Raw genomic sequence first — 12,122 nt, forward strand, 5'->3', positions numbered from 1 at the left:
GAGGATTTCCTCGCATCATCATGTGAATAAACAGGCATTTGTTATTTTCATAGGTGAGGATGCGATGACAGGCGACACTGACAAGTACCTTGGACCACAAGATTTGAAAGAACTGGGAGACGATTCTTTACCCCAAGAAGGGTATATGGGCTTTAGTCTAGGGGCCAGATCAGCCAGGTAGGTTTCTCTATAACTATATCTGTCATAATCCATATTATGCCATTGAAATACATTGTACCATCTTTTCTTGATTTTCCATCCAAAAGTCCAGAATTAGTCATACTTATATTTGCTGTAGTGCAATGAACTATATTCAGAATGTAAGTTGTGTTTATAGCATGACCTCTTGTATAATCCTAAAGATTTTTTTTTGTACACCTGTAAGAAAATAAATTTTGATATATACAGAAACTTGCAGGCCATGCACTTACCTTTTCACCTTATCTTTTCCTGTCTACTGCCCTACATTAAAGAAGTAGGGAAACACAGTGTGTTAGTAGGGAGATGATTCAATGCAGCATGTCATGGGCAATCTGCAGATGTCTACACAATGACTCTGCCCCATGCTGCTTATGTATTATTGTATATAGGTATATGAGATATGTTTATATGATCATATGCAGGATATATGGTCTGTGATATTACTGTATTAGTCCTCAGGTGTCTCCCAGTGCAGCTGCATTGAACAATGTTCTGTGAGCACCTTCTGCACTGTGTATCCTTGTATGTTTCATATTTGTACGTGTGCTTACAAATAATGTGCTTTAATGCACTCATGGCATGCCTGTTTTACATTCTTTGAACTGTGATGCAATGCACTTATAATGCATTTTAGTGCTAATTATTTGCACTTGAAGTGGGTTTCACATTCACTGTGCTTCCCTGGCTTACACTACCTAAAACTCCTTGTTGGCAAGATATGTGAGCAAATACCTATATATTGGTGAAATTATCCCAGCTGTAGGGGAGAATTTGAGTTCAGCTACGGATGCTGATTGAGCCCTTTAAACTAGGCATGTCCAAAGTCCAGCCCGGGGGCCAATTGTGGCCCATGTTCAGATTTTCACCGGCCCGCAGCCGCTGTCATAAAATCAATAATATGTGGCTCGCCAGCACTGTTGACCACAGTATAAAATACACGCGTACAAAAAAGCTATTTTATTGCATTAGAGTTGATCTACCACCTTGCAATTATCGGCCCGCTACACGGCAGGCAAAATCGTCAGGACGGGAGTCCCAATGTGTGGATCCCCTACGTTATACTGGGCGTGTGCTGTGCGGGACCCACACGGACCATGCCCACTCTGATTCCAAGAACATGCTCTGCACCGAGCCCGCACTGACACCGCACTCCGTGCACAGGTAACCTCTCACGTCACCCTGGTGGGCGTGTGCTGTGCGGGACCCGCTCAGTCCATGCCCACACTAACCCTGAGTACGTGGTGAATGGTCACCCCCCACACATTTTCACCTCACTAAATCTGGCCCTCTTTGCAAAATGTGTGGACACCCCTGCTTTAGACTGATCAAATGACCAGTCCTGGAAGATAAGAGTGTTTTTAAATGCCAGGTAATTATTGCAAATTAGTTTGCAGAAGGGAGTGGTTAAGGAAGACCTGTATTATTGATGATGATGATGATGATGATGATGATGATGATATATTATTTATTATTATTATTATTATTATTATTATTTATTTATCTTGGAAAGTCTTAATAAATCAGACCCAATGGCTCAACCTCCTTTGGAATCACTCAGTGAATGTCCATCTGACTGGCTGCTGTAAAACCAAAAGTCTTAAGGATTTGTGACCACTGCATCGGTGATTTCAAGAGCATATGATTATGGTGCAGAAATGACAGCATTTTCAAAACAATCAGCTTATTGCTTCCCTTTTTAATGTGAGAATCTTTACATTTTGCTAAGCAGCAACTGAAACACCTACAGTAAATCTTTGATGTTAGTGTAATCTCACAATCTCAGTATAATCCTATGTATTATTTACTTAGCCATGCACCATTATGTTCCTAAGAGAATTATAGCAAGGATCAGTTCATGAGCGTCACAAACATGAACCCCAATCACTAAATATCATAATGACTTCAGTATGGATTGGGAGTAGTTATGTGATTCTGTAGTTACAGATTCACCATTTTTAAAAGTAAACCCGGCTATTTAAAGTAATGACTGTTTAGCACTTTTGCAAATACGTACCAATTAATTCTAGGCCATATACATTGTACAACAACAGATCTTTTTTTAATAGGCCCTACCTTCTATTATTAAGACTCATTACTGACCTAAGTATGAGATATCATCAGTCAGCTGCAGACAAACAGAGGCACTTGCACAGTCTCCTTTCCCAAAAATATATCTTGGCATATCGCAAGGAGAGGGGAAAGAACTGATCTGTGTCAAGAGTTTGATGAACTACAGCCAAGAACTGGACAGGCACCAGGATTTACATGTCATCTGTGGGCTAGTATCTCAGTCTAAAAAGGATTTTCCAACCCTGAATGAACCCTGCTAAACCAGTTTATTGTGGGTCAGTCTGAAAAAAACATTTCAAATTGGTGGCCAGTGGAAAGAATGCTTCCTTCCGTAATTCCTAGAATACCACCTTTGTAGACCACCTAAGACAGCATAGAGTCATTCAGCTGGCTTTACCAAGTGATGTTGGCTCTAAAACTTTGCAGGCATCATCCAATAAGAGGTCAATCAGTTACAGATTCAAAAACACCTAACAACCCTTGGAAGAACCCTGGAACTCTGGTTGAAAATGGCTTTCTGAAAGCTAAGCCATGTCCGCCCACTGTCCAATTAGTGTCTTACTGGCAAAGAACTTAATTTAGGTACAAACATTTAATGAAGAATTAAATATCATTTGGGGTGGGTCAACCTTTTATAGTTCAGAGATGGAATACTGACAGTTTTAGTCATGGGACCGAAAATAACCCGTGTAGGTTTAGCTTCCCCTCCGCTCATGCATAGAAGTGCTTGATGACTAGATCTCCGGAAATGAAGGCTGCATTCTCTGAGTCAGAGAGCTGCCTACACTTGATCAGCTTTATGAAAGGTTGGCTAACATTTATTTTCCATTAAGACCATACATATTTTTTAAATGTATTTTTGGTGAATTACAAATTTGCTTTTTTCTTTAGTTTTTATGAATTGAAGGGCCCCAGAACCCAAATGATTCTGATAAATAACAAAGCCCCACATGCATATATAAAAAATGCACAAAGGCTCCATACGTAAACCAGAAAATCTATAATAACTGTATATTCACTGATTTTTCCATTTTAGAGCTCATTTCTGTATGTTTAGTTTTCACTATAGAAACTTAGATTTGTACAAAGTAGCTTGGCAGGCAGATCAAGATAGAATCGCACTGGATAAAATAGCTCATGATTCTGCACGGCTCTCTGGAGGAACCCAACGCCCATCAATTTATCAGGATATTACACTTTACATGTGGAATTCGGGCCTGTTAAGACTCTGTGGGCTGAGACATTGCTGTCTGTTTTCTCTAGAGTTCTGCAAACACTCACACAGCCTCTCATTCTCTGTGAAGCTTATTCAAAGCCTGGAACAAACAAGGCAGTGTGTTTGTAGTGATTAATGTCAGTATTTTGGATTACGGTGCAGTTTGTTTTCTGTCCGGCAAATGTTCAACTAAAATAAAAATGTTTTACCCCTTTTAGCAATTTTAAAAAAATGTTTTTTTAATGCTGGTAAATAACACACCTATGATAAAATTAGTCCAAGTCTTTTGCAGCTAAATCCATTCTTCTCTGTTCCTCCTGTTAAATGTATTGTATAAACAATATGAACCCTTCTAACTGCGAGACCAGCCAAAAAAGCAGAGCTGCATTCAGCATAAGGTTCCTACCTGTATGTTTGGTGCTAGGAAAGAGTTACATGAACCTCATCGAACCTGCTGTTATAGCCAAAAGCTTTACACACTTAGCTTTTTAATCTTGTTTGTATAGGTTTAAATTGCAAAATTGCTTTTTAGTATTATTTATATATGTTTTTATTGGCCATGGGACATCAAAGAATGATCACATGAACTTGCATGATGCAATTATCTCATTGTATGCATATTTTATTTATTAAAATATTATTCCTGTAAATAGGAGGCCTGAAATGAACATGTCATGGGTCCTACAGTTCACAGATCTAAAACTAATACAACATAATTTTTTACAGACATTTGTTGAATCTACAGCCTTGGAGCTCAGTTCTGTGATCTGTAGAGCATTCACACAATCAATTGAGAAATTCATAATAAATCATTTCCAGATACATGTATTCATATTTTATCTTCTATTTTGGTGTTCTTTTGCTTATTGAATCATATTCTACATGTTAAACACATAGAATGTGGTAACTTCTCCTCAACATAATTTGAAATTTTAATACCAATTAAATGAACAATTATGAAAAAAAAACGCAAGTTAAGTTGTGTATAACATGTAGATATAATTGAACAGTTTGATCATATCATCGTTTACATTTACTGCGTCTGATTTTTTTTTTTATTCTTACTTTTTTTTCCTCGGCCATATTAAATTGCTTTAAACTAGTCCTAAAGTCAGGTAAGAAAGCATGGAATTCATACGACATGTTGCTTTTTAACGTTTGCTCATTTCCATTCATATTGTGCTGTGGTGTGATATTTTTTTCAATTTCCATTGTCTGAAAAATGCCTTTTTATGCTTTTTTATGTTCTTATAAAGTTTTCATACCAATTGGCATCAGTGGGTTAAAGCAGCCTTTTCTGTTTGTCCCAGAAACCAAATGCTGGTACTTGGTTAAGATCACCTGTGGTGACACCGGACTTTTATTTTGTGTAAATTCAGTCAAACTATGGAACTAAGGAACTATATTTCGGGGAGGTCTTTGGTTCCAATGAAACTGGAAGTTATGAAGATACATCACCTCTCTTTCTCTGAAGAAATTAGGGACAAGTGGGCTTTTAAACCAATATGAGTTTAAATACATTCCAGTTGCATCAAAACAAACAATGTTTAATGTTTTAATGTTTATTCTCTATCTAAGCAGCTACAGTCTGAATAGAAAAATCTGTTTCCTGCCAAAAGATGTAAAGTGGCTCTGACTTACACAAAGGGCATATTGAACCTTGGCAAAGAGACTGTGACCCACCAGTAATCCGACAGCCCTTGTCTGCTAAGTTAGAGCTGGAGCTCTACATTCTGCAGGGAGCATGAGCTTTTCTGATTGTAGAGCTAAAAGTTGGATTAAGCAGAGCATGTGTAGGACCTGTAAGTAGAGGCTACTGCTTTCCAAGAACAGTAATGCAAAATACATCTTTGGTTTTGAAGCACACGGAATTTTTTTAAGTGATATTGAGGAAATTCTTCCCTCAGATTAGGCTCAATGGTTACCTCCAAGGTACATGAGATGTGTAAACAAATATGGCAAGAGTAGAATAACCATAAACTAACTTGGTTAAGTTACCCAGGGATTCCATTAAAGATCACAGCCCCTAAGCCTAGTATCAATGCCCCATTACACACCCCTGCTCTTCCTTCCAGAACCTTCTTTCTTTACTTAAATCTTAGGACAAGATTCACTTGGAGCTTTGATTTCATTGCCGTTATTCCTAGCTTTGCGGAAAAAAATCTGTAACATTGGAAAGTACATTATATAGCACCACTGAGCGAGCTATCAATGACAGCTTTTTCTGACTCTTGTCCATAAATGGTCCCACCTATGCTTAACTGTGATAGTAGTCCTTCACTGACAACCCTAATGCTTCATTCCGACAGGCTTCCATTTCTTATAATATATGTTTTATCTGTATAAAACTATTTAACTGTGCTGTTAACTTCATGTGTTAAAACTGCCATTGCTGCAAATTTTTTGTGACTGCTCTGATGGATTAACTTTGAATTGCATGTAGTCTTTTTGACTGTAGTGAGGGTGACTTGGTGGATGTTTGGTTTGCGTTTTAGTTTTAGCTTTTGCCTTGGGTTTTGCTCATTATGTACCTTCCAGGGTTCAATTTGAAATAAAACTATTCTGCAAAGATGAATGAGATGAGTTTGAATATAGCCATATCTATGTTTTCCTTTCTAAGGTTACCTAAAAAATGACTATCCCTCACATTTATAGTCTTTCATATTTGCACTTTTTTGACCATATCATGTTATTGTGTCAGTCATCAAATTCATTTTTATCATATTCCATTTGCCCTGGAAGCTGCATTCATTCTTCCTTTGTGTTTGTTTTTGTTTTTTTCATCCATTTCATTGTCATCTGCGTGTACTGTGGTATAATGTAAATGCAACAACAGCCTCCGCTCCTTCAGTTCGGATAGGTCCTATACACTGAACAGGAGCTCCTTCGCCCGCGACAGTATGATGATCGAAGAACTCCTCGCACCATCAAAGGAACAGGTATTTATTCCATTTTTATAATAAAAAGCTAATATAGATATTGTATTGATGCTGATATCCGCAGAATTTCTCTAAAATAGACTGTTGGTTAGAGTGTTTTCTATAAATTAAAGTGCCATTTTACATTAATGTCTTATATTAAACTGATCCATTCATCATAGTAATGTGTAAAATGTTACTTTTTATGCATCCTTCAATCTCTATCTACTAGGTTTTTATTATATAGACTAGAGTGAGGTCCTATACACTTGGTAAGGTCTATTTAATCTATTTAAAAATGTGATAGCAAACAATCCTGCCTAGGTCCTTTAGCGTATCCATTTGGTTTTAACTTGTAATAACAAAATATTTTTTAATGCATTAAATTGTATTAGGTTAAAAACTAACAGGTAAAGCATGATGATATTAATACCCTTTTAAAATATAAAAGTTTTTCCTGCCCCTAGTATAGTAGAGATGGCTACCAGAAAATAAAACTTTGGTACAGTAAATTGTAAAAAGGATTGTCCGTAATGGTGGGTGAATGGTAGGATAGTGGGATGTGGTGGGATCAAAAAGTAGATGCTTCCCCCATTAACGTCAATACTTCCTTTGTAAAGTTCAACAAGCTAAGAAGTAAGGCTTAGATGATTCTCCTCTGATTATCACTTCAGGGCTAGTACCGGACGAGAATCTGACGTGTGTACAGGGGCTGCCCAGCGTCGTTCATGGATCCGTCCTGGCGGATCCATGAACGACAGCAAGAGGGGAGAGAGCAGCAGGGGGCCGCTCGCTCATTCTCCCCCCTCCCCTCTCCATAAAACAGAACAACACTGTATGTACATCGTTCGTTTGTGCATTTTTCAGTTGTTGTTGGAAAGGATCGTGAAAGATCTTTTACAATGACAAACGTCTAATGTGTGTACATAGCCTAAGATGATGCCTGTATAACCAAAACAGAAAAACAATATTTTCATGCACATGACTGGATGACTAAAGTGAATATATTGTTCACATTATTTACTAAGCTTGTTGAACATTTATTTTGCTAAGTAAACAGTCTCTATGGCTCTATACACAGATTTCGGTGTTAGGACTGCCAGAGATTTTTGTGGGGCAGTTGATCAGAGCACAGAGTTTATACTGAAGGGAATTAGCTTGGAAAGATTAGAGAAAAAAAATTAAAACTTTTTCTGAAATGATTAATTACTGAGGGTAAAATAAAAATGAAATAGAAGGTCTCTAGTGCTCTAATTATATATATTTAAAAATTTCATGGCAAATAATTGCTTCAAGCCCAAACAACATAATCAGTATATGCTCTTGCTGGATAGGAAAGTATACAGTCCTGTAAGTGACCTTCTATTAATCCGTCATTAGGCGCACATGCTTCTTATTTCATAAACAACCCTCAGCTGTTCTTCTCAAGCTGTGTGCCAAGGAGAGTAAAAGCAAAATGTTATTCTGTAATGGGGAGGACTAAGTGCAGAGATGCTTGTAAGTGTATGCAAATATAAAAGACTTCCATTTATTCCATCTCTTTTCATTAAAAATTATTTATTTTACAGAACCAAATGAGAAATAGGAAATTGTTTCTAGTTCTAACAACGTTTGGTCCTAGGGGGTGACAGCCATATACACAATACAGTTGTGTTGTCATCTGAGGATAGCAAGTATGTTACTGTCAGGATCATCAGGTGAAAATAAGAAAGATAAAAAAAGAAATAATACATCTACCACATGGTCTGATAAACTGCATTTTATTCATCTGTGGGAGTTAGATACCCATACATGTAATCTCAGGAAAATATTGCTGGGACGAGTATGAAGGAACCCTGGGATCTTTGTCCGTCAATAGGTCTCTGGATAATTAGATGCTTTGTAAGAAATGTTATGATTTATACAGCACTTAGCCCTTTACTTTACTTTACCTTTATTTTTATGTTTTACATGACTAGACAGTAAACCTGGATCACATAGAGACCTCCATCCACATCAAGTATTGAAAACAAATATGTCCACCCTAAACAACTCAATAACATAATAGTTAGAAGTGAGAGGGCTTTTTAATCACAGTATTACAGGCCAGTATTCGGAAACCATCTGCTTAACTTCAGGACGCTTTGTGACAGTCCTGCTACAAACTATTGTCGGGAGGATAAATAATACATTCATTAATGAAAAGAGAAAGCTCTTGGCAGGAAAAAATCCTTGGGTGCACCTGGTCTAATGGGTAATTGTGAGCCACATTCACAGGATTATCCGTGTTATATGAGTCAATATAGTAAGCACAATGAAGTTTCCATTATGTTGATATATACCCAACAAAGGCCTATGTGTGGTGGTAGAATCATAGCATCCTGTTTGTGTGATGTCAAAAAGTAAGATATTTAAGAAAATGGAGGTCAATTCTGAGTTTTACTCTATTGTTAGCCTAATTTCAAGCTGGTTTTAGGGACCTTGTTTAGAAGCAAGCATCTGTTTAATATCCCACTACTTGAAAGATAATGTTGTGGATAGCTTTGAGTAGATTGTGTTTCCTGGTACAGGTAAATTAATACTTTATTATAGCTAGAGATTTAATATATGGACATTTAAAATAATATTTTCTATGGATATATGGAAAATAATATTTTGCTGGTACCGTAGGATAAAGCAGGCAGAGGTGTTACCGTGTGTATATCCTGAATCTTAAAACAGTAGTGGTCTCATTTCTTCATAGAAAGATCACAATGATTCACTACTATAAATATTTGCTCATCCAGAGCAACTAACTAAACATATATCAGTTCCTAACTATCAGCGTAAGTCAAGAACTGACATACTGTATGTGGACCTAGGATTGAAGACTTTACCCTTTACAAAACTCTACTGCCCCAAGACCCCAGAGATACAAATCCTGGAGACCCTATCATTTGTAGTTGTCATACCTTGGTGACACATCCACAACCCTGACGGCCAGTATCTCACATCCACATACAGTATAAATGTTGTGCATGTGTCTATATTTGCTTACATTTATCTCTGTGAAGCATGGGAATTTACTTCTTGTCAGAATCAATCCTAATATTCTCATGCCCTAAATTCTTCTAAATACTCCCTGAGCAGGAAAAGTTGTCCTTATTCTAGATATATATATACAAGATAGCAACTTATAAACAGCATGTCTTTATTTGTACAATGTCATAGCTAAATCTTTATTACCCAGCTCAATGACCAGTTGACTGAACTAGTTGACATTTCTCAAAGTAAATAAGAGCAGTGAATAGAGATATATACCCATAAAGTCTGTGTATTGTAAAGCAGTGTATAAAGACTATGGATATGATAAAAATATATCATTACCATCTTGCTGTTTGTGTGCTAGACCAGCGGTCGCCAACCAGTGGTCTGTGAGAAAATTTTGGTGGTCCGCAGCTCTGGCCGGTGCCCCACCCTGAGCAGGGTCAGGAGAAGGACCCCATTGGGAGGCCAGAGACGCGGACCATGTCCCTCGTACAAATCCCAGGCTCAGGGAAGTGGGAAGTCTTGACAAAACCCACTCCCCCATCGCAGGCCCAGATCTGCGATGAGAGAGTGGGTGGGTTAATGGCATCATGACGTCACTATGGCTGACACCCGGCTCCCCGCACATGCGCAGTCCGGAGCCGGTAATTTTCCTGGTCCACGGGACTGAAAAGGTTGCCGACCAATGTGCTAGACACCTTATCTGGGAATTTTTTATTATGTACTAACTAATTTTTTTAATTAGCTCATTAATGTAGTTATTACAGTTTTGAGTGGTTAGATCTAGAACTATTATGTGTGTGTTGTAATTATTTGACATACAGTATTTCTTAAGATTCAATCATTCTGCTCAAATATTCCATGGATGGAGATAGTTGGAGGATTCAGAATGTATTTATGAGTATATAGGACTCTTTGGGCTCAATTTATAAAATAGGGAATATGACATTCTCTCATACATTCTGTAGCAATCTTCCAAGCTTGTTTTTCACTGGAAGCAATTGATTCCCACCAGGGAATGTTTTAGGGAATGTCTGATTCCCTGTTTTATATCCAGAGCCAACTGATTTGCCAGTGTTAAAGTTAAAGGGGACTTCTATTTAATAATTTTTAACTTTTTTTCTTCGAAGTCAACAAGGAAATGTCAAGTCCTAATATACTTAGCTTGGTAGTATTGTCACTGTTTATAACAGTCTTTATATGTGTCTGTTGCAGCATCTTTCATTTACAAGAGAATTTGACTCAGACTCACTGAGACACTATAGCTGGGCTGCAGACACTCTGGACAATGTCAATCTCGTCTCAAGTCCAGTGCATTCTGGGTAAGTTACAAACAAAATTATGTCCAATTGTGCTTCCCAATCATAAAAGTAGAATGTGAGATGGCAGCAGTGCTATTATCAAGGACAGAGCCCTTTCTTTTGCACAATCTTCAGGAATTACAGACAAAAAGATAAACAGTGATCCAAAACAAGCACTATGATGTCTATATAACATTTCAGGAAATTGAAAGTAGGACTAATATGTAATATTTCACAACTGCGATCCATTGTGTCGGCTACAATCTTTGTGTATCTGATATGTCTATATAGAGGATCTGCTACAAGGGAGGTTTCTTGATAACATTGCTGCAGTTTGCGAATCCTGGCTTTTATTGAATGCTTTGTTACTATTTCAAATAAATAGTGAGATTCTGGGTTGTGGGGACCTGCCACAATGCAAGCAATAGCTGTATTGTATATTAATTTATAAATATTGTTTACCCCTGAAGTCAAGTATAAGCCCTGCTATTGGTTGTAGGATACTAGTAATGATTCTCTGCAGTGCAATACGGTAGTATATTGTAAAGTACAGATTTTTAAAAAACTTGTCTTTAAATAAATATATACATACTGAGCATGTACTAAAAAAAGTAGTTATCTGGCTATCATGCTGACCTTCCTAAAAACAGCTTGGGCATTTTGATTTTCCTGACGTATATACTTGTAAGTATTGGAAAAGTTAACAAGTGGTCATTCAGACCCTGGTAATATTTTCCCATGGATATCAGCAATACCAGGCTACATATGATAATTATTGTAAAGGTCTTTTATTGGGAAATAAACACAACTGGACAGCAACTATCTACACATATATAAAACGGCATATCTAGCACTGAGGACTGCTCCCGTATATCTCTGGTAACCTTTAGAAAAAGCATCATGTATCGGGCCTCATTTACACAATATCTAGTGTTATTCCCAGAAGTCTAGGAATAGTAGCCTCTGATACTGAATGGGAACCTCAAACACAATGCCAGATAACAGACCTTATAAGGAACTGGAAAGCCATAATATCAAGCAATTGTAATTTTAAAATTTTGTTAAAACTTTCTGCTGTCATACTAACTAGGTAATGGAAATAAATGATTCTCCAAATGTACTTTGTGCCACTAATTTGCATTGGTTGACATTGATACAGTACACGTTAGGTAAATTTTAACAATTCATTTAGAAGCAATACCAGTAGTTTCTAGTACTAGTAGTACTAGTAGTAGTAGTAGTTTCTTAAATTCCTTCTGCGAGAATAAATTGTTCATAGATTTTAGCAGGTTTTGTTTAGACTTCCTCTGGAAATGTACAGGTTCACGTAGGTTTTATTACAAATATGTTTGTTCCATAAAGTTGTGCAAAAGGCAGCTTTGTTGGCAAAGTACAGTAACTCTTAGCAAC

General features: G+C 37.2%; 1 protein-coding gene across 1 annotated transcript in view; it reads left to right on the forward strand.

Annotated features, from left to right (window-relative positions):
* ANK3 (ankyrin 3) overlaps nt 1-12,122 on the forward strand; it is a gene marked incomplete in the record, with an annotated part of 170,436 nt that overhangs the window by 107,010 nt on the left and 51,304 nt on the right. Inside the window, 3 exon segments of the mRNA XM_072423750.1 lie at nt 54-177; nt 6,324-6,426; nt 10,627-10,733. Coding sequence (XP_072279851.1) covers nt 54-177; nt 6,324-6,426; nt 10,627-10,733 — 334 coding nt within the window.

This window comes from Pyxicephalus adspersus, chromosome 10 (assembly GCF_032062135.1).
Source record: "Pyxicephalus adspersus chromosome 10, UCB_Pads_2.0, whole genome shotgun sequence".
NCBI lineage: Eukaryota > Metazoa > Chordata > Amphibia > Anura > Pyxicephalidae > Pyxicephalus > Pyxicephalus adspersus.